The sequence below is a fragment of the Haemorhous mexicanus genome, chromosome 8, assembly GCF_027477595.1.
Source record: "Haemorhous mexicanus isolate bHaeMex1 chromosome 8, bHaeMex1.pri, whole genome shotgun sequence".
NCBI lineage: Eukaryota > Metazoa > Chordata > Aves > Passeriformes > Fringillidae > Haemorhous > Haemorhous mexicanus.
The window spans coordinates 22850750-22873905 of record NC_082348.1 but is presented as its reverse complement, the minus strand read 5'-3'; the positions used below and the strand labels follow the sequence as shown (position 1 = coordinate 22873905).

The 23156-nt window shown below is 37.1% G+C and overlaps 1 protein-coding gene across 1 annotated transcript in view; it reads left to right on the top strand.

The window, feature by feature from the left end:
* TTN (titin) overlaps positions 1-23156 on the top strand; it is a 236589-nt gene that overhangs the window by 17177 nt on the left and 196256 nt on the right. The window contains exons 14-43 of the mRNA XM_059852303.1: positions 492-767; positions 1028-1093; positions 1560-1818; positions 2338-2398; positions 2513-2725; positions 3432-3574; positions 3832-4037; positions 4156-4386; positions 4941-5185; positions 5904-6127; positions 6233-6397; positions 6523-6691; positions 7201-8891; positions 8986-9267; positions 9541-9807; positions 9951-10223; positions 10330-10593; positions 10694-10954; positions 11458-11718; positions 12151-12414; positions 12512-12772; positions 12924-13184; positions 13617-13877; positions 13963-14104; positions 14194-14359; positions 14561-14792; positions 15362-15646; positions 15734-15859; positions 17952-18140; positions 22436-22492. Coding sequence (XP_059708286.1) covers positions 492-767; positions 1028-1093; positions 1560-1818; positions 2338-2398; positions 2513-2725; positions 3432-3574; positions 3832-4037; positions 4156-4386; positions 4941-5185; positions 5904-6127; positions 6233-6397; positions 6523-6691; positions 7201-8891; positions 8986-9267; positions 9541-9807; positions 9951-10223; positions 10330-10593; positions 10694-10954; positions 11458-11718; positions 12151-12414; positions 12512-12772; positions 12924-13184; positions 13617-13877; positions 13963-14104; positions 14194-14359; positions 14561-14792; positions 15362-15646; positions 15734-15859; positions 17952-18140; positions 22436-22492 — 7801 coding nt within the window. The remainder of the gene's footprint in view (positions 1-491; positions 768-1027; positions 1094-1559; positions 1819-2337; positions 2399-2512; positions 2726-3431; positions 3575-3831; positions 4038-4155; positions 4387-4940; positions 5186-5903; positions 6128-6232; positions 6398-6522; positions 6692-7200; positions 8892-8985; positions 9268-9540; positions 9808-9950; positions 10224-10329; positions 10594-10693; positions 10955-11457; positions 11719-12150; positions 12415-12511; positions 12773-12923; positions 13185-13616; positions 13878-13962; positions 14105-14193; positions 14360-14560; positions 14793-15361; positions 15647-15733; positions 15860-17951; positions 18141-22435; positions 22493-23156) is intronic.

The following is a 23156-nucleotide window of genomic DNA, read 5'->3' as shown; positions in this document are numbered from 1 at the left end:
CAAATATGATTAAACACTGTAATAAATATTTTTATTAAATATTTTGATGTATTTTTAAAAAGTTTTTCCACCTATAAAAAGATTTAAAAGTCTCGTCAGTTATATTAATCATTGGAAGTTATATAATTAGTAGTATTCTTTATTGCAGTATTAGACAGACTAAATGGAAATCTAAGGCTTCAAGTGAAGAAACTGAGAGAACATTTCTTGTGCTGCACTTAAGAGCTTCTTGACCATTTAAAGATCAAATTCTATTTGAAAAAGAAAATACTTAAATGTTAGATCAAAAATAATACAGGGATATTATGTCTCTGGCATTCTGCTACTGCAATCTAAAACTACAACTCTTTTTTTACCTATAGCTTTTGCAGTGTCAAAACCAAGTAACTAAGGAAGCAACTGCTGCATATGCAATCTGCTCAAGGAATGCACTCTCTCCTTTGAAAATAAGACAACAACAAAGCTGTAACTCTTTTTCTGCTCTTCCCTAGGTTTCAATAGCTGGAACTGCCATGGCTACTCTGGAGAAAGAGCTATCAGCTACTTCTGCTGCGCAAAAGATCACCAAGCCTGTGAAACCACCCCAGCTAAAGCCTCATGAAGTCAGGACAAAAGCAGAGCCAGCTGCCCCTCCACAGTTTCCCTTTGGAGAGGCTGCAGAGACGTACAAGAGTCACTATGATGTTGAGACTAAAAAGGAGACAGGCATTAAAAGTGAAGCAGTGCGGACAGAACACTTGGTGCTGCATAAAGAAGGTGAAGCCAAGGTATGTTTTTGAGCAAGCTTCTGTCACTTTGACTGACTTTCATCTCAAAAATATGGAATAGCCTCACTTTTTTGCTGTCTTCTTATCACAATTTTCCACTTCTATAGCATTCTGCTGCCTTTTATTTTTTATTTGTTTTAGGCAAATCCTTGTTAGGACCTAACATTTACTTATTACATGCAAAGAGTTTTTTGATTTTTTAAAATTTATTTTCTTATTTAAATTATACTTTGTTCATTATTGTTCTCTAAACAACCTAGGTGACAGAAACTGCCAGAGTTCCTGTACCTGCAGAAATCCCTGCTACACCACCCACCTTAGTCTCAGTAAGTAATTTGTATATAGGGTAGGGGAGTTACATTAGATTTTCACCCATTCTGTTTTCTAATTTTTATTGCTTAATACTTAACCATTAAAAATTGGCTTTACATAATCATTTTAACTTTGCATTAGATTTACTCAGGCATATAATTTATCTCTGATATAAACTCTTCTTGATGTTTTTTATGGTAGTGATTCCTCACATTTATGCCACATAGTAGGTTGATCTATCTGCGTAAATATGAACCTATCTTTTCATGTTGTTAATAACAGCAATATTCAGAGACCCTAAAAGCCAGTTTCAAATACTTGCCTTTGGAAAATGCCTTTTTTCCCCTGCATTCATTGCTTCACAGAACAGTGTTTTGAACTAGACATTAAATTTTCCATTCAAACAGGTTTTAGATATTTAAGAATCTGTTTAGTATTGAAAAGGTACACTGACTGTGATGCTTAATTTTTGTCACACAGGGCCTCAAAAATAAGACTGTGACTGAAGGTGAGTCTGTCACGCTGGAGTGCCAAATATCTGGTCATCCTCAGCCTACAGTGACATGGTACAGGGAAGACTACAAAATCGAGAGCTCAATGGACTTCCAGATCACTTTCAAAGCAGGACTTGCTCGCCTTGTGATTCGTGAAGCCTTTGCAGAGGACAGTGGAAGATTTACCTGCACTGCTACCAATAAGGCTGGGAGTGTCAGCACTTCCTGCCACTTACATGTGAAAGGTAAGTATATTCATAGAATCATAGAATTGTTGAAGTTGGAAAAGACCTTTGAGAGCATTGATTTCAATCATTAGCCCAAAACTTCCAAGTCCATCTCTAAACCATATCCCTAGGTGCCACATCTACATGTCTTTTAAATACCTCCAGGGCAGAGAAGATATTTAAAAGTCAGCCCCACATTACTCATGGGCAACCTGTTCCAATGCTTGATAACCCTCAACAGCCTTTTTGGTGAAAGGTTTCCTTATATTCAAACTAAACCTCCCTTGGTGCAACTCAAGGACAGTCCCTCTTGTCACTGTAGGAAGTTAATAATTTTGTTAACTGTATATTGCTTGTAATGTATCTTGGACATTTAAAACATATGGCTTGAGTTGTGTTCTGGGTTTATTAGGGAAAAGGGATGTCAGAATATGAGGAAAAGGCTAAAACCTACATATTCTTTTTATGTCAACTGAACTCATTGCTTAAGGTCTATTAAGATATTTTAAAATCCACTTTATCAAATTTGCCTTTTAGTTACTGAAGAAACTGAGACTCGAGAAACCATTTCTGAGAAGACTGTTACAGAAGAGAAACGGTAAAGTTGCTTTTCTAAACAGATTGCTCCTTTTGCAGTCATTACATTCTTGCATTCTGTTTTATGAGAGCTTCAGACATCAGCTCACTCACCTGCACTGAAATCTCATTTCAGCTATGTGGAGACAAAGGACATTGTAATGGAAGATGTCTCTGCTGCAGCAGAGGAAGTATCGGGAGAACCCATACCTCCTTTCTTCATAAGAAAACCCATGGTACACAAATTAATTGAAGGTGGGAGCATTATTTTTGAATGCCAAGTAGGGGGCAACCCAAAGCCACATGTCTACTGGAAAAAAGGCGGAGTTCCTCTCACGACTGGCTACAGGTACTATGATTATAATGCCTAAAATCCATCTTAACATAATTTTTATGTATATTTAATTGGCAATGTCATAATTTGATTCCCACAGTTATGCTGAGCCAAATAACATCCTGATTTCTGTGAAATAAATTATCTTTTAATGTAAAAGTTATAGGCACATGTCTTAATGTGTGACTTTAAAAGGTCATTAAGTTTTAAAATATAAATATTCAAAAGACTATAAAATAAGATACACTTATATGTTATAAACAAATCAGGAAGAAATTTTGTATTTGTTTATTTCTCTCTGTGCTATGTGTGCATTCTCTCTATGTAAGTCTTATCTGTAGAAAGCAACATACTTTCTAGATCAGAAATAATATTACATTTGTAGCATTCTTGAAATGATATGATGACCCATACTAGGACAAAGTGTGTGCACACAAAATATACCATTATATTGTATCTGAGAACTAGACTCTGATATTCCAGTACTGGTGTTGGAACCTGTTTATTTAGTGACAACAAAAAGACCAGTGCTCTACTTTCAGCACGGCTATTCTTCATATGCTCCTCTCTATGCTCATTCCTTCAGTGAGAATCGCCTGTCAAAGTTTCTCTTTTTGTGCCTTGTACAAGTCAGGAGCGTGTCTAACTGTAACTAAAAGCAAATTAACTAAAAATTCTGTCCATAATTATAGAGACTTTTTTACTTTTATGTTTTCTATAGATACAAAGTGAGTTACAAAAAAGAAACCGGGGAATGCAAACTTGAAATTTCCATGACTTTTGCCGACGATGCCGGAGAATACACTATTGTTGTTCGTAATAATCTTGGAGAAGCTTCTGCAACGGTCTCCTTACTAGAAGAAGGTACATTTTAGATTAAGGAAATGAGAACAATACTTCTTAAAATTAACTTCTAAATGGCAAAGAGTATTTTAAATTGTGCTGCAAATTCTGTGCAGCTCTAGTTTATTCAGTCAAGAAACATAAAGGGAGATCTAGTGGCTCTGTTTCTGCAAGACAAAATATCTGACATCAGGCCCTTGAAGTTTGTACTTGTTTTCTCTGTTCAGTCCAGTGAAAACCAAAAGATTTACCAAAATTAATCTGTTCTCAATTCTTAGCTGATTACGAAGCCTACATAAAATCGCAACAAGAAATGATGTACCAAACTCAAATGACTGCATACGTACAGGAACCTAAAGTGGCTGAGGTAGCCCCACCCGTTTCCTACGGCGACTTTGAAAAAGAGTACGAGAAAGAACAAGCTCTAATTAGGAAGAAAATGGCCAAAGATACAGTGATGGTCAGAACTTTTGTAGAAGATGAGGTATGTCTATCCCTCCATACTAATTTTGGGCACAGACATTTTACCATACAAATAATTTATTTGCAAGGTCATTATTTAACACAGAAAACTAAACTAACGGTCTTGCTTTTCTATATAGGAATTCCATATTTCTTCTTTTGAAGAAAGACTTATCAAGGAAATTGAACTCAGAATTATTAAGACTACCTTACATGAACTTCTCGAAGAAGATGGAGAGGAGATGATGGTTGATATTTCTGAATCTGAAGCTGTAGAAGCAGGATTCGATTTAAGATTAAAGAACTACAGAACCTTTGAAGGGACAGGAGTCACCTTCCATTGCAAGACATCTGGATATCCATTGCCAAAGGTATGCCAAATCTGTATAACTCTTTTTTTTGTAAATCATTTGATGATCTACTTGAAAAAAATCCCTTAACATCTCATTGTCAGACATTCTACATTCTGCATAGGAAACAGTGACTTTCAAAAGAAATTCAGTCTTCTGGTTTGATATCAAGCTGAATTTCCCTTTTGTCCCTTACTAGAATAGAGTTAGGTTGGTTAGCCAGTTCAGAGGTAGGATTTACCAATTAAGTTGGTCTTCATTCTGAGTATCTCTGAGGTAGCTCAGACCAGTGGGGAACACAGTAGCAGTCCAGTCGAGGTTACTTTGCTCTTCATCAAAATGGGCTTTACATCCGTTTCTAGCTCCAAAACTTGTCTTTCAGGTTGCTATGCAAACATCTTACACTAGTCTCACCTATTTCAAGTAAAAATGTTAATGTTTAATACATATATGGTGGGCTGTGACCTTTTGCAGCTGAAAAATTGCAAGCTGTAATATCTCGTATTTACCAGTCATTAGTGGATCTTTGCCTTTGGCAGAGTTCACACAGCAGTCTCCTGTTTCTTTCCATGCAGGTGGCATGGTACAAGGATGGCAAACGCATAAGACATGGAGAGCGCTACCACATGGAACTCCTGCAGGATGGCAGCGCCACTCTGCGTTTACCTGTTGTTTTACCTGAGGATGAAGGAATTTATACTGTCTTTGCCAGCAATATGAAAGGAAATGCCATTTGCTCAGCAAAACTCTATGTTGAGCCAGTTGCACCTACAGCAACTCCAGGTTATATGCCAGGACCTGAAGTTATGAGAAGATACAGGTAGGTACACAATAATATAATTTTATGAGACTTCAATCTGCTGTGATAGTCCAAAAGCTCATTACATAGCAGTTAAAAAAGCTTATGCTATTGGAGTTTGCACACCTCTAGAAAAGTTCTAAATGCTGTTTTCATAACTCATATAGATTTATGTGCTAGCTTTTTGCCTGGTTTTCCCATTTAATAAGCAATGCAGTTCCCAGAGTAAAATAATTCCTGTGCAGTTCCAGCTGCAATATCAGACTTACAAGCTCAATAACCATATTTGTTTGTTAAAGTGCTTACATTTTTGAAAAAATATCTTCTGCACTTGGAGTTTTAGTGTGGCGTGCAAGTATTTTTTTCTGCCCTTGAAGTAGCTGTATTTCTATGACAGAAAAATTAAGCATTGCCATTTCCTGAGCTCAGTCTCCATACGCATACACACCCATGCACAAACGTACACAGGATTACACGATCCTGTTTTGATCTGTGCACTATCCAAAACCCAAAAATTTCCTTGGCCATAGTGTATCCTAACACTACTCACCTCTAAAACTCCTGTCAAAAACCTAAAAAAAATTGATTACAAATATTTTTTTCCCAATTTCTCACATAGATAAATTGGCTAAACTCTTTAAAACAAATTATGTGCAAAGCAAAGGCTGAAATCTATTATCATGTCAGTCCACTGCTATATGACATTGCCATACACATCTGTCTTATCTTTTCCTTCCAGGTCTATCTCTCCACGGTCTCCAAGCCGGTCTCCTGCCCGCAGCTCTCCTTCTCGTTCTCCTGCCCGGAGATTAGAAGAAACTGATGAAGGGCAACTAGAGAGACTATATAAGCCAGTTTTTGTGCTGAAACCCACATCATTTAAATGTTCACAGGGGCAGACAGCAAGATTTGACTTAAAAGTTGTTGGCAGACCTATGCCAGAGACATACTGGTTCCATAATGGTACATCAGCCTCATTTTCATGAAGAAATAATCTTTAAAAAAGTTTTTTATATCTCATTGAGATTGTGTTGATTGCAACTGTTTTATTTTCATCTGTATCTGCAGGCCAACAAGTGATTAATGACTACACCCATAAAATAGTGATTAAAGAAGATGGTACCCAGTCATTGATCATTGTTCCTGCAATGCCTGAAGACTCTGGAGAATGGGCCGTCATTGCTCAGAACAGGGCAGGCAAAGCTTCAGTCTCAATGACACTGACTGTAGAAGGTATCTCCTGTATTTTCTATTATATTCTGCATGTCATGTTATTTTTAGCAGTCTGATGAGCGTTTCTTATTTAAAATCATGGTTTTTTCATTTCTTCTTGTGATAATTTACATTTGCTCTTCCAGCTAAGGAAGACCTAGTCAGACCACACTTTGTGGAAAGGTTGAGAAATGTCAGCGTGAAGGAGGGCTCCAGACTGGAGATGGCAGTGAAAGCTACTGGTAACCCTAATCCTGACATTGTATGGCTCAAGAACAGTGACATCATTGTGCCTCATAAATACCCCAAAATAAAGTAAGGATTGGTATTACATTTAAATCTATTGAAATTTAAAATTTATTTCCATTTTGTTTAATTTTATTTAAAATACTTTATATAAGTTAAGTAGTAAATAACCACCATCCTGCAAAATGCTTCCTGCAGTTTCACAGAAGGGAATCACTAGGGGCTTCTGCATTGCAGCAAGGATTACAGATATAAAATATCTTGTAGGATTCACTCAATATTTTTCCAGCCTTTGTTTTCATAGTTTCTAAAAGCCATCACAGAGATTTGCTAAACTTTTCTCTGTCTCTGATTTTGAAGACCTCTGCAAGCAAAACTGCCACAGAATTTAAGACTGGTTTTTATTATTCTTCTCTGTTTGATTCTTAGGCAGTGCACTCCCAAACATGAATAAACATAAACAAAATGTTTATTACCTCCAGAGATTTACCTTTGGAGGCTTTGAACTGATTTGGAAGAAAGGCAAAAATGAATGACAAAGAAGGGAAAAATAATTAATCTTATTTTTCATATTTCAGGATTGAGGGAACCAAAGGGGCAGCTGCCCTAAAAATTGAATCTACTGCCAGGCAAGATGCTGCATGGTATACTGCTACTGCTATCAATAAAGCTGGACGGGACACTACCCGCTGCAAAGTAAATGTTGAAGTTGAACACACAGAACCTGAACCAGAAAGGAAATTAATAATTCCAAAAGGAACTTACAAAGCCAAGGAGATTGCAGCACCAGAGTTAGAACCTCTCCATCTGCGTTATGGTCAAGAGCAATGGGAGGAAGGAGATCTCTATGACAAAGAAAAGCAACAGAAACCATTTTTTAAGAAGAAGCTCACATCTTTAAGGCTCAAACAATTTGGACCAGCACACTTTGAATGCAGGCTTACACCAATTGGAGACCCAACCATGGTGGTGGAGTGGTTGCACGACGGCAAACCCTTGGAAGCAGCCAACAGACTCCGCATGATCAACGAGTTTGGGTACTGCAGCCTGGACTATGGGGTAGCCTATTCCAGGGACAGTGGAGTGATTACTTGCAGAGCAACTAACAAATATGGTACAGACCACACATCTGCCACCCTGATCGTGAAGGATGAGAAAAGTCTTGTGGAAGAATCCCAGCTGCCAGAAGGCAAAAGGGGACTCCAGCGAATTGAAGAGTTAGAAAGAATGGCCCACGAGGGTGCTCTACCTGCTGTTGCACTGGACCAAAAGGAAAAACAAAAACCAGAAATCGTTTTGGTTCCTGAACCTGCAAGAGTCCTTGAAGGTGAAACAGCACGATTCCGCTGCCGTGTGACTGGCTATCCTATGCCCAAGGTCAACTGGTACCTCAATGGACAGCTCATCCGTAAAAGCAAAAGGTTTAGACTCCGTTATGATGGAATCTACTACCTGGATATTGTGGATTGCAAATCATATGACACAGGAGAGGTGAGAGTCACTGCAGAGAATCCAGAAGGCTTCATTGAACATAAGGTGAAACTTGAGATCCAGCAGAGGGAAGACTTCAGATCTGTTCTCCGTCGTGCTCCTGAACCCAAACATGAGCCTGTAGTTTCAGAACCTGGGAAACTTCTGTTTGAGGTACAGAAGGTAGACAAACCTGCAGAGCCAACAACCAAAGAAGTGGTGAAGCTGAAAAGGGCTGAAAGAATCACTCATGAAAAGCTTTCAGAGGAATCTGAAGAGCTGCGTAGTAAGTTCAAGCGCAGGACAGAAGAGGGCTACTATGAAGCCATTACAGCTGTGGAACTTAAATCTCGCAAGAAAGATGAATCATATGAAGAAATGCTAAAAAAGACAAAAGAAGAACTTCTTCACTGGACCAAAGAGATTCCAGAGGAAGAGAAGAAAGCACTTCCTCCTGAAGGCAAAATCACCATTCCAACATTCAAACCAGAGAAGGTGGAGCTTAGTCCAAGCATGGAGGCTCCCAAGATACTCGAACGAATTCAAAGCCAGACTGTAGCCCTAGGAACAGACGTACACTTCCGTGTGAGAGTGGTGGGAAAACCTGATCCTGAATGCCAGTGGTTCAAAAATGGTGTTCAGATTGAAAGGACTGATCGTGTGTACTGGTACTGGCCTGAAGATAATGTTTGCGAATTAGTTATCAGAGATGTGACTTCTGACGATTCTGCCAGCATCATGGTGAAAGCAGTCAATATAGCTGGTGAAACTTCTAGCCATGCTTTCCTGTTAGTACAAGGTAATTTCAATTCTTTTACTCATCCTACTGCTCATCATAGTGTGTTAAGTCTGTTTGGTCAGTGCACTGTTGATTGTTATATATTGTTTTGCAGCCAAGCAGTTAATCAGCTTCACCCAGAAGTTACAAGATGTTGTTGCTAAAGCAAGAGACTCCATGGCAACATTTGAATGTGAAACATCAGAGCCCTTTGTCAAAGTGAAATGGTTTAAGGATGGAATTGAGATTCATTCTGGAGACAAGTACAGGATGCACTCAGACAGAAAGGCTCACTTTCTTTCCGTATTAACAATTGACATGTCTGATGCAGATGACTACAGCTGTGTGTTGGTTGAAGATGAATCCGTAAAAACCACTGCAAAGCTTACTGTTGAAGGTAAGAAGCATACAACTCAGTACCATGCGGTGTTGTTAAAGTGAAATCAGCTTCAGAAAGAAATAAAATTATTTAAACAGACATCTCAAAGCCTAAGAGACATGGAGCTGCTTTCATACTTTTGGAATCCAGTACAAAAGTTTAGAAATGTATTTATGTTAAATGGTTACACTATATATCTATATATATTCCCTTAGGCTCATTTATTAACATTTTTTTTTCTTCAGGAGAATCTAATCAAGCTTATTTACAAATGTAATTATTTGCCTTTAGGTGCTGCAGTTGAGTTTATTAAAGAACTTGAGGATGTTGAAGCACCAGAATCCTTCTCAGCTGAACTTGAATGTGAGGTTTTCCCAGAAGATGCGGAGGGGAAATGGTATCATGGTGATGTTGAACTCACTTCTAGTCTTAAACATGTGATTGCATCCCGCCGTGGTCGCCAGACCCTCACAATTAAAGATATTAATAAAGATGATCAAGGAGAATATAGTTATGTTGTTGATGGAAAAAGGACTCAATGCAAACTGAAGATGAAGCGTAAGCATTTCTTACATTGTCTCTATACCATTGTTTTTCTATTTTATAGCATGTATTATAGCTGTATCATTGTTTCCCACAATGCTTTAATGTTCAATATTCTGCCTCTTATAAGTATTAATTAACTTCATTTAATTCCACAGCTCGTCCCATGGCAATTCTTCAAGGACTTACTGATCAAAGAGTCTGTGAGGGAGATATCGTGCAACTTGAAGTGAAAGTCTCCCTAGAAAATGCAGAAGGTGTCTGGATGAAAGATGGCCAAGAAATTCAGTCAAGTGACCGCATTCATATTGTGCTGGATAAACAATCACATATGTTGCTCATAGAAGATGCCACAAAGGAAGATAGTGGAGCTTACTCTTTTAGTGTTCCTGATCTTGAGCTGTCAACCACTGGACAGATCACAGTTTACAGTAAGTCACTATGATGATTTTGAAGGTGTGTTTGATTTTTGGCTCCTTTAGGATTACTTTTTAAAGATATAGTTTTTCTCATGGTTAATATTTTTTAACTTGTCAGGTGTGGAAATAGTGGTGCCTCTAGAAGATCTTCATGTAATTGAAGGAACAAAAGCCATCCTTGAATGTAAAGTTTCAGCACCTGATGTGTCCTCCTCAAAATGGTACCTAAATGATAACCAAATAAAGCCTGATGACCGTGTGCAAGCTGTATGTAAAGGTGCCAAACAGAGGCTAGTGCTCACCAGAACCCATGCATCAGATGCAGGACGCTATAAGCTAATGGTTGGCAAAGTGGAAACAAGCTGCAATGTCACAGTTGAAGGTTGGTGTTTCTTAAGAAGCACAGTTCTTTGTGAAATGATTTCTTTGAAAACAAAACTAGTGGAAAAAACTAATAACTTTACAATTTATTCTTTTTCTAGAAATTGAGATTATTAGAGGTCTTCATGACATCACCTGCACTGAAACACAGAATGTGTCCTTTGAGGTCGAGCTCTCCCATTCAGGGATTGATGTAATTTGGCATTTCAAAGGCCAACCCATACAGGCCGGTCCTAAATATAAAATTGAAGCCCGTGGCAAAATATACAAATTGACAGTGGTGAAGATGATGAAAGATGATGAAGGAGAATATGTCTTTTATGCTGGAGAGAAGAAAACATCTGGGAAGCTTATAGTAGCAGGTTAGTAGTGTTAAAGTCCAAGGTTATTATTTCACTGTATCTAGAAAGTACCCAATGGACTTGGAGCAATAGTGCTGTTTCAGTGGGAGTTTGTCTTTAATTTATCCTTTTCTTTATGTTCTCCTTGCCTTTCCCCTTATCTTTTGTGATTAGTATAATTTGAATTCTCAAATCTGCTGTGTTAATATACTTTGCTGGATCAGAAGCACAGTATGAAATGCTGTATTATGCTTTTGATGTAATTACTGTAAAAAAGAGGTTTTTGTCCTGTGTGTTCTCACTATACCTGTGCTGATGATATAATAAAAGAAGATAGAAATAAGAAGATTGAATATTTTTGTACTGTTCAGGTTATATTCCACTCCTGATTTTTCCCAGAGCTCAGAATGACTATGGGCATGCAGCACATTAGGGCAAAGAATTCCAGCATCTACTTTTCATTTCTGTTTGGGGGAAAGCTGAACAGCAACACAACAAAAGAACATGCTTTTTCTTCAAAACAGGAGGTGCCATTTCAAAGCCTCTCAGTGACCTGACTGTGGCCGAGTCCCAGAGAGCTGTTTTTGAATGTGAGGTGGCCAATCCTGAATCAGAGGGCCAGTGGCTGCAAAATGGTAGACCACTAGCTACGACAGATCAGTACCGTGCTGAATCTGATGGTGTAAAAAGAAGGCTTGTTATCCCTGCCACAAAACTGGAGGATATGGGGGAATACAGCTATGAAATAGCAAGCTCAAAGACATCTGCCAAACTGAAGGTTGAAGGTCAGTATTTTTTATAACTAACTGATTTCTTTGAGACTTATTCCAGCATCACTCACTCGGTCTTGGACACAAACAAAATCAAATAAATTGAATAAAAAACCTCAAACAAACAAAGATTTGAGGCTACAACAACAACAATGACATTAACTAAACAAGCGAATCCCCAACCAACCAACCAATAACAGACAAACAAAACAGGCAAATAAAACCCCAAAAACCCCAGAAACCAAACATTTCTCATGGATACAATGAGTAAAGCTTTCATACTGTGTTCCCAGCACACCACTTTGCTGGAAACTGTATGAATTACTATATGCATAAAATGAAGCACCATTATTCAGTTTTATTAAAATTATTATATTTACCATAGGCTTTAATTTTGATCTATTTTGTCAAGTATTTTTTTCTATTTTTTTCCCTTATTTTCCCTAGCTGTTAAGATAAAGAAGACACTAAAGAACTTGACTGTGACAGAATCACAGGAGGCAGTTTTCAGTGTAGAACTGACCCACCCTGATGTGGAAGGAGCTCTATGGATTAAAAATGGTGTTGAACTTGAATCAAGTGACAAATATGAAATTACAGTGAAAGGAACTGTACACACACTGAGAATCAAACACTGTGTTGTCACTGATGAGTCTGTTTACAGCTTTAAACTTGGAAAAATAGGAGCAAATGCCAGACTTCATGTGGAAAGTAAGCCATTCTGGTTTGAATATTTGCTGTAATGTGTGTTTTGAAATTCATATCATAGACAGGGCTGAATTTTTTTTTGTTAACTTTTTTCCTCAAGCTGTCAAGATCATCAAAAAGCCAAAGGATGTGACGGCTTTGGAAAATGCTGTTGTCTCATTTGAACTGAGTGTTTCCCATGATACTGTACCAGTCCGGTGGTTCCATAAAAATATTGAGCTCAAACAAAGTGATAAATACAAGATGATCTCTCAAAGGAAAGTTCACAAGCTTATGCTGCATAACATATCTCCTGATGATGCTGGGGAATACACAGCTCTCGTTGGGCAAATTGAGTGCAAAGCAAAACTGTTTGTGGAAAGTAAGTATTGTAAGAAAGTAGTTATATGAATTGTTACACCAACACTGAGCAACTTGACCTGACACTTCATAGCCTGTTACCCTTGGTTTTTTGCAGTCTTCCAAACATACTAACTTTCAGAAAATTTTCTCTTTTTTCCCCCTCCTTTTAGGCATACATATCACAAAGACCATGAAAAATATTGAGATCCCTGAGACCAAAACTGCCTCTTTTGAATGTGAAGTTTCTCATTTCAATGTGCCAGCTGTCTGGTTGAAAAATGGTGTGGAGATTGAAATGAGTGAAAAGTTCAAAATAGTTGTCCAAGGGAAACTCCATCAGCTCAATATAATGAACACAAGCAGTGAAGACTCTGCAGAATACACTTTTGTCTGTGGAAATGATAGAGTCAGCGCAACCCTGACTGTAAAACGTATGTAAAAATTAAATTAACCAGAATATTTTAGAGTTACCAGTAATAAGTTTGTGTTAACACATGGACTTAATGAAATTCTGACAAAAGCAGCAGACTGTAGAAGTGTTTCTAAACAACACTAAATAGTTTCAACAGCATTCTTTAAAGAGATACAGAAGTGGTGAATTTGAAAGTCAGATCCTGTGTTCTTCTCTTTAGGCCAATATGCCTAAATGCCTGGTCACCGTAAGAGACTGAATTTGGATTCCTGTGTCATTCAGTAGTTGTGGGACATTTAATTGTAATACTGATTCTGAACACAAAATGTACTTGTTAATACTTCCAAAATCTTCCTAAAGAAGTTGAAGCATCTCTAATCTGGTTAGCATGCAGTTAAAATAAAGTAAAACGATGGAAAAAAGCAAACCATGTCCATTCCTTTCCTTTTAGCCATCCTAATTACCTCCATGCTAAAAGACATCAATGCTGAAGAGAAAGATACAATAACCTTTGAAGTTACTGTTAATTATGAAGGCATCTCATATAAATGGTTAAAGAATGGAGTAGAAATAAAATCGACTGATAAATGCCAGATACGAACAAAGAAGCTTACACACTCCCTCTCCATAAGGAATGTGCATTTTGGTGATGCAGCAGAATATACTTTTGTTGCTGGAAAAGCAGCTTCATCAGCCACTTTATATGTGGAAGGTATTTGCTCTCTTGATTTGTATGTTTAGTGATTTCTCGGGCTTAAATAACATCACAGCACTCACTCTATTTTCTTCTGCCCTAGCTCGTCACATTGAGTTTAGGAAGCATATTAAAGACATCAAAGTGGTGGAGAAGAAGAGGGCTATTTTTGAATGTGAAGTTTCAGAACCTGACATTCAGGTCCAGTGGATGAAGGATGGGCAAGAACTCCAGATTGGTGATAGGTAAATTATTTCTTCTACACCATATTAACTTCTGGTGTGTGTTTTCCCCCAGGAAATATCTAGCTCACTTTCTTTTCTGATGTGCTCAGGATGAAAATTCAGAGAGAGAAATACGTCCATCGCCTCATCATCGCTTCCACAAAGATGTCTGATGCTGGTCAGTACACTGTAGTAGCAGGTGGAAACACATCCAGTGCCAATTTGATTGTGGAAGGTCGTGACATTCGTATCAAAAGTGCCCAGAAAGATATTCAGGTAAGGCCTATACAGATGAATAAATATTTCATAGCTTTGTCACTCAAGGAATAATGCAAGGGAAGAGCAACAATATCTAACCAGAGAGAGTCGTAGTATAAATATCTGTAATCATAAGGTTAGAACCTTCACCTAAGAAACTGGAAAGTGAGACCAGAGGAAAAACCCAATATTACTTCTATTATTTGTTCTTTTTCAAAGGTCATTGAAAGACAAAGAGCTGAAATTGAATTTGAAGTCAATGAAGATGACATTGAACCACAGTGGTACAAGGATGGTATTGAGATCAACTTCCAATATGAGGAAAGATACAAATATGTGGTGGAAAGGAGAGTCCATCGAATGAGCATCTTTGAAACCACTTACTCCGACGCTGGGGAATATACTTTTGTTGCAGGACGGAATAGGAGCTCTGTTATTCTTTATGTGAATGGTATGTGGCCCCACAACAAATGTTTTGACTGTATTTATTACTCAGTGGTTTTCCGATTTTTATATGGCTTCTCTGGAATTCTAACTCTTCAAAGGAAAAAAAATTCAAAGAGATCATTTGGAACACTACCAAATTCCTCATGTACACAACTGTTTCTCGCCCTGTTGAAGTAGCTGGCTAGTGGATGAAAATAGCATAGCAGTTCTTTTCCTATGGTATTTTTTTAGGCCAGAAAATTCTTGAGTCTAAATAAAACTACTTTGTTCATATGGGCAGACATGCCTTTCCAGAGTGATCAACCTAACAATTCTTGGACACATTTTGACAGAAACACTTAAACCAACACAGCTAATTATGTTAAGGCACTTGCTGCTAAATCATTCCCCCTGTATCAAGAATGAGGGCAGATTTTCATAGACACAAAACATTAGGAATAATAAGGGTTTGTTTTGGTTGTTTAATTCTCTGCAAGTAGTTTTCAATCACTAATAATATCAATAACGAGATTTCTCTCTCTTTCCCTCTTTCTCCTATCTCTCTTTTCCACCTCACTTCCCCCCAATTTTCAGCTCCAGAGCCACCCCAGATTATTCGGGAGCTAGAACCAACTACTGTGGAGTCTGGCAAACCTGCCCGCTTTTGTGCTATTGTATCAGGCAAACCCCAGCCCAAAATTTCCTGGTACAAAGATGATCAACAGCTTTCTCCAGGCTTCAAGTGCAAATTTCTTCACGATGCACAAGAATATACTCTATTGCTGATTGAAACCTTCCCTGAAGATGAAGCAGTGTACACCTGTGAAGCGAAAAATGACTATGGAGTAGCTACAACTTCAGCTTCACTTTCAGTCGAAAGTGAGTTTCCCATGCTCTTAACAGCCTTTGTGAAATGAAATTTTCATTCTTCATCTTTAAAAATCCCTTTTTTCTCTTTTTCTTTAGTCCCAGAAGTTGTCTCTCCAGAGCTAGAAATGCCAGTGTATCCACCTGCTGTCATAATACCACTTCGTGACACTGTTACATCTGAGGGACATTCTGCTTGTTTTCAGTGCAGAGTTACTGGAACAGGTGGGTTTAATGACATCCTATACATCTCTCCACCTCTCAAAATTTTTTATCTTGAACTCAGAAAAAAATTCAGCAATATCTGTGCTCAGATCAGTCTTCCCCTAGAAGTACAGATATTTGATACACACACAGAACCAAGTGTTCCTGACAAGTTTCAGTTAAGCACATCAAAGCATGGAAGTTTTAAACTGTCATAAACATATTAAGTGTTTCTAAAAAGATATGTTTATCATAATTTCTCATAGTTTATCTTTGGAAACTTCTCAGCATTTTAAATGCTAACTGATGTTGGAAAACTGTCAGTGAGTAAGATGCAGAATTTCATGGGACAAAAGCAGTACTGGTCAAATGAACATGATGGAATTTCTGAAGACACACACTGCCAAGTCCTTAACTACACTAACTGACTGAAACTGTGGCTCAACCATTCTCCTAATATTTCTAAATATCATTCTGCAAACACTAAACTCTGGTTACTTTCTTTATCCTAGCATAAAAAGTGTTTGCTAATTGTCCTTTTAAGTGTAGATTTTACTTAAATAAGTTTTTTCAATTTAGATACACAGAATGTCATTCTGCAATTAAATTATCTTTTTCCTTAACACACAGTCAAATAAAGCTATTTTTCTCCACTTAGCAAATGGCCTTTAGTATGACTACTAGTGAAATATTCACATAGTAAACTGCAGAGTAAGATCCAGTTCACAACCCAAAGAATTTAAAATTATTAATTATTTCAAGACAACGAAAACTTAAAATTCAAAAATAATTCTATGTGGCAGCTCTATAAAAATCAGTACAAATTGGTTATACGCATATATATGCAAATATATATAATTTGCATTACCATCCCTTGAAATAAAACTCCAGTTTTTTTTTTTTTTTTTAAAAAAGCTTTAGAACAAATCTGATTCTGCTTCAGAAAATATATGTTGTAAATACTGGCCCACCCTTTGTGCAATGCATGCTAGTTTAATTTTTTTTTTAATAGAATTGTATTTATGTGATTGTGGAAGCTGCATTTACAGCACAGACTATAAGGATCCTTTCCTCTAGATCAGCCACCATAGAATCATTTAGGTAGAAAAAGACCTCAAAGATCATCAAGTCCAACTATTAACCCAGAACTGCCAATTCCAGAAATAAGCCATGTCCCTAAATGCCAAATGTACATGGCTTTTAAATACCTCCAGGGACTGTGACTCTACCACTTCACTGGGCAGCCTGCTCCAATGCTTGACAACCCTTGCAATGAAGAAATTTTTCCTATTGAAATTCTCCTTTATTGAATACTCTATCCAAATGCATTTGCATACCTCTCACTTGTGTTACAAAAACCTTTTATATTAGGTTAGGTAACACGTGATTGCAAGTACAGTTGTTTAATGGTAGGCATTGTGCAATTGGCTATTGAAAACACTCCTCTGATAACAGTAATAGCACACTACTAGAGTAACAACATAGGATTCATGATGTAGTACAGTCACAGATGGAGAGAAAAAGCTAAAATCTGCTTTAATTCACTCCCATGTCTACAAGAATCTGTACAAGTAATACATTTTATATAGGAATATATAAATCTTTCTTGAGAAACATGACTAACAATATTTGCAACAAAAAGAGGGAAGGTGCTGTGCTTAGCAGAAGAATGATCTGTTTTAATTTCTTAACCTGACTAACTCAAGCTAGATATTTTAAAGCCTGTTTAATCATTCAACTGTACCAAAATCACTTTTTAAAAAAAGATACTTTCTCTCACTTTACCCACACCAAAATATTTTTAAATTCTTACACTAACAGAGTCAATTGATTGACTCTGTTGACACAACAGAGTTATTGATTTTTACTCAATAATATATCAGCACCAGAATCAGTTTTCCCACACAAATATTTCCCGTGCACAAATCAAAACCCAAAGCAACCAGTAGGTCACTTTCCACTCATCATACTTTACCAGAATAATACAAGGCACATTTAAATTTAGATGTTTGAGTTGAATACTTTTGAAAGATATAAATATAAAAATAGCATTTACTTGCTAGTATAATTTCATAACTTTGACCTTTTTGCTTTCTAACTTTTGCCTGAGCAGATCTGAAAGTGTCCTGGTACAGCAAAGAGAAGGAGATCAAGCCATCACGTTTTTTTAGAATGACTCAATTTGAAGACACTTACCAGCTGGAGATTGCTGAAGCTTATCCAGAGGATGAAGGAATCTATACCTTTGTGGCGAGTAATTCTGTAGGCCAAGTGACCAGCACTGCCACCTTGAAGTTAGAAGGTACACTGTGCCATTAAAGACCTTGTTTGTTCAGGTCATGTTCCAATAATCATCTTAATATACACTGATACTGATATGTGAGTTGTTTTCTGTCATGTTGTCTTTTAACTCCATTAATTGCTGCCATTTACAATGTCCAAGCTTACATTTATGTCTCCAAAATATATGTCATGAACAGAAAAAAGTATTTCAAGATTTTTTCATGTTCCATGCCCCCTTTTCATTTACTCCAGTCTTAAAATCTGTCATGCACCAAAGATGGTAAAAACTTTCTTTCTAATGGACTTTTTTTGCTTACACATTCTTTGATTTGCCTTGTGAAGACAATCTAGTAGTTTTTGTATGAAATAAATTACTTTGAAGGTTTTAAAAAGCATCTCAAATGGAGGTATGTAACAAGTGCTTGGGCAACTGAAAAGAAATCCTTCACGTTCATATGAATTAGTGAAACATTGATCAAAATTTTAGAGCAGAAGTACTGTTTGGAGAATTTGCTGTTCTATATTGTTCTGGATATTAATTAACCATAAATATTTTGTTTTCTTTTTGCAATAGATTTTATAAATGATGAATGAGAATAATTCATGCTGTTAAGTTGTGAGCTAGAAAAAAAACTTGAATGAGAGAAAAAATTCATTGTAGCGTAGAGTAAGGAATTAAAAGTTGGCATGCTTCTTTTCAGGATTTAAAAATGTTGAAGAAGTTACATCAGAGTCCCCTTGGCATGTTTCTTCATCTGTTTCACTTAAGGAGGAATCTGTTGGCCAAAGGCCCACCTTTATCCAGCCTATTTCAAGCTGCAGGGTGTGCAGCGGGGAATCAGTCAGATTTCAAGCTAGAGTCTCTGGCAGGCCCAAACCAAAAATCCAGTGGTTTCATAACCAACAACTCATGTTGCCAAAAAAAGACTTAGTTTTCCACTTTGATGAGTCTACAGGCACAGCTATACTGATAATAGTAGATGCTTTCTTAGAGCATGCTGGCCAATACTCTTGCAAGGCAAGAAATAGTGCTGGAGAAACAACTTGTACAGCTACACTTACAGTGACTGCAGAAGGTAAAGCCCCATTTTTACTTCAAAGGGATTCAATTTGTTGCATACCACACTTTCATGCTGTTACTAATTTTTTCCTTGTTTCACACCTTTTCTTTCCCACCTAACTTTAATAGAACCCTCAGTAACCCAGCCACTCTCATTTCTTGTCTTTAAGATGTAACACTTGGAAATTTTCAAGTTTGTATCTCAATATAGGTCAAAGAATAGAAATGCTTTAATGAAGGCATTCAGGATTTTAAAACAAGTGGTTTAATGATCTTTAGAGCAGTGACTGAGGTATTTTGCACTATTCTGTAGGAAAAAAAAAAAAAGATAAAAAAGAAAATACCTCCTTTAAAAGTGCCATAAGTGTCCAATACTAAAATGGACCACTTTGGGGAAAGAAGAGACAAGAATCAACTGAGTATCAACTGCATGACTAGCTTAGGGATCACTTGTCATTCATACATGTGAATGGATAACTTCTGTGTCAACAGAGTAGTACGTCTGGCATGCTGTGTTTTCAAATGAAGATCATTCATTTTCATCTTCCATGCTGTTTGATTTTGTTCAGAGCATGGCTCAGTAAAGTTCTTTAGACACTAATGTTGTTTTTGTTACTTGATTACACAGTGCAAGCCCTAGATAGGCAAAGTTCTGGGAAAGATGTAAAAGAGTCTATCCGGTCACAGTCTATATCAGAACTTCATGTTTCTCCTCTCACAAAGAAGAACACTGCAACTTATCAAAAAGAATTTAAATCAGTGCAACAACCATCACAGGAATTGCGTGTACAGGTTTTTGAAAGTGTATCAGAAAGTTTGACAATGAAGGCTACATCAATTGAAGAAATCAAAGCCGTGCACACCTCAGTTCTTTCCCAAACATCTCAGAGCACCAAAATCTCTATGACGACCTCTCAAGAAAAGAAAGATGCCCCTCCAAAGATTCTCTTGCAACTGAGAGACCTAACTGTGAAATGTGGTGACACTGCTCAGTTCATATGTGCCCTAGAAAATGAATTCTATGAGTTTCTTTGGGCCCACGAAGGTAAAAAGATAGAATTGTCCGAAAAATTGAAGATATCACAAAACGGAAATGTTCTTCTGCTTACAATCCTAACTGCCCAGCTGTCAGACCAAGGACTGTACAGTTGTACTGTGTATAATGACTATGGAGGGACAACAACTTCAGCAATACTAACTGTCAAAGGTGGTTATCTGACTTTTAACATTATCACTTACTTTTTGCAGCTTCATTATAACTGCCTAGAGCTCACTCCTACTACCTTTATTATCAGCATTTAATTGAGAAAGCTCTGGTAATAATGCTCTGAGGTTTTTCCTCCACATTTACAGCTCTATTTGTAAGTGACATGTGCAGTACTGGGAAGCTGGTACTGTAACTTTGTGCCTCTTCCCATAAAGTCACAGATGTCTCAGGCTTTTTATTCCTCATATCCTTCGTGATATGCAGTAAAGTAAAACAGGCTTGTAGGATTTTTTATATTTTGTTAATTCCTGAAGCAGGAGTTTAAGGAAAAAAAGAATGCCAGATGCAATTCTGAATTAGATACCAGGTCATATCTAACTCCAGCATGTTTCCAACAAATCCAAGATTCCAACTCCAAAGTTAGCAATATAAATTAATATGACTTGAAAGGATTAATGGATGCAAGTATTGTATCACTGCAACACTGAACTGTCTTTTCCCTTTCACTTTTCCTAAGATATAAGTATTTACTTTTTGCTTAAATTCCTTTTACCTCTTCCTGACATCCATGTATTAAAATGTTAGTAGTTATCACTAGTGAAGACCCAAAAATGTATTATTACCACAGGTGACAGTATTTCTGATGAGTTCATAGGAATCAAGACCAGGAAACTAAGTTGAATAAGAAAAAAGGCATTGACCCTCTTGATCTGGCTCTTAATTACTGAAACTTCTTTCTTCACTACAGAGCTGCCAAAAGCACTTTACATAATCTTCTGCTGCTACTTTCCAAATTAAGGCCCTAAATTAGAAGCAAATATGTGCTTTTTTTTTATTCACTGTGGATCAAAATTTGGTCCCATTGAAGACCCACAGGCTTAACTGGTACCTAGAACGAGCCTAACAGGAATAGAGCTCTTAAATGTGCCATCACTCACCTTTAATAGCACTGTTTTAGCACTAATATATGGCATATTCTATCAATACTAATCACTGGGTTTTCTCCCCATAAGTATAAAGATGTTTTTTTATCCCTGCAAAACATCTGACCTAATCCTTTTCCTAACTTTATTCTTACCTAGCAAAAGAAGCACAAGCCAAAGCAGTAACAAAAATTACTCTTGAATCAGATTCTAAAAGCTTTAAAGCAGCCAAAGATTGTCAGATTAAAGCATCTGAAGTTAAGCAAGAATCTTCAAAGAAAACCTCAAGCTTGTTTATATCTACATCCCAAAGACCACATGAAACTGAGAAGCAAAGAAACAGAGTATACTATCCTGACGTTGTGCCATGTGAAGACATCACAGAAACTGATGCCAAAGCACCAGAGTTCCTTGAAACTCTGCCTTCAGAAACCACTGTAAAAGAAGGGGATGATGTGTTTCTCTTTTGCATAATGCAAGGTGTGCCTACACCTTGCGTAGTCTGGCTGTGCAATCAGCTAATAGTTGAGGAGTCTGCCCTGTGCTCCCTAAAACACGATGGGCCACTGTGCAGTTTAAGATTGTTGAAAGTTGGTCAGGACCACGAGGGTATATACAAGTGCAGAATAGTTAACCCTGCAGGACAAGCCGAGTGCAGCACCCATCTGAAAGTGACAGGTTGGCAATTGCATGTTCCTTCCAAGTACCAATTCCTCATGCATAGCATCATAATTGCATTCCACCATATTCATTCCCTAGGAGATGATAAAGAATGAGAAGTATCTCGGTAGTTTGTGGATTGTTGAATGTTTTCTTCAGGGATTTACAGCATGAAAAAGGCATGTTGTTTTAGAAACTTTCCCCCATCCTGCAAAAAGAAAGCAAATCTTACAGAAAAATGTACATTGCAAACAAGTCTGAAAATATTTGATTACTTTATTCTCAAAATTTATCAAGTGTTTGAATTGTTTGGCATGCATTTATGTGTGTGTGTGTGTGTGTGTGTGTGTGTACATGTGGATATATGTCTATTTGCAAAACAGATTGGACATTCATACTATATAAATTGTTGGCTGGCACTTTTAACAGCTATAACTCAAAAATCTTTGTCTTTTTTATTCTAGCTCCTGAAAAAATTGTTCATGAGAAGCTAGAGGAAGAGGTTGAAATGGAAGTGAAAGGTACAATAACCAATGAGAATAATTATTACCAGTAATTAGCAATGTTGTGGAAAGGTTTTATCAGCTTCCATGAAGTGTCTGATGGGGAAAGACACACTTTAAAGCATATTGGAACATGTTGCATGTTTGTTTTGATATGCAAAGGGTTACCTGCATTATAAGGTTATTTAAGTTTTAAAATATGTTTAAAACTTCAAATCTATAATTGTGCAGCCATATTTTTTAACTTTTACTTCATGCTTTGCAGCCGTTCACAGAGCTCATATATGTTCAATTTCCTTTTGAATGCATGGAATAGTTTACTTCAGAAGGAAGTTATAAAAATCTTAATTGTTTTACTTTTAAACAAGTTAGCAGCCTAACATTAATTGGTTCAATGGACACTGTTGGATGGATAGATGAAGTATACTAGAGAGCATTTGTTGTTTAGGTTATGTGAAAGCTACACATTCCCATTGATTCCTCGCACCTTTTTTTACATACATTAATTCATCATTATACATCTCTTACCCTGGCTTGCAGATAGCATACGTGGTTCATGTTGCTTGCTTTTTCCCCTGTGCATAACACTGTGAAGTTAGTGGCTGTATTAGTTCGAATAAACGCCTTCTCATTTCATGTTACTTACTTTTTAAAAAAATATATTTCAAACTATTTTTTTCAA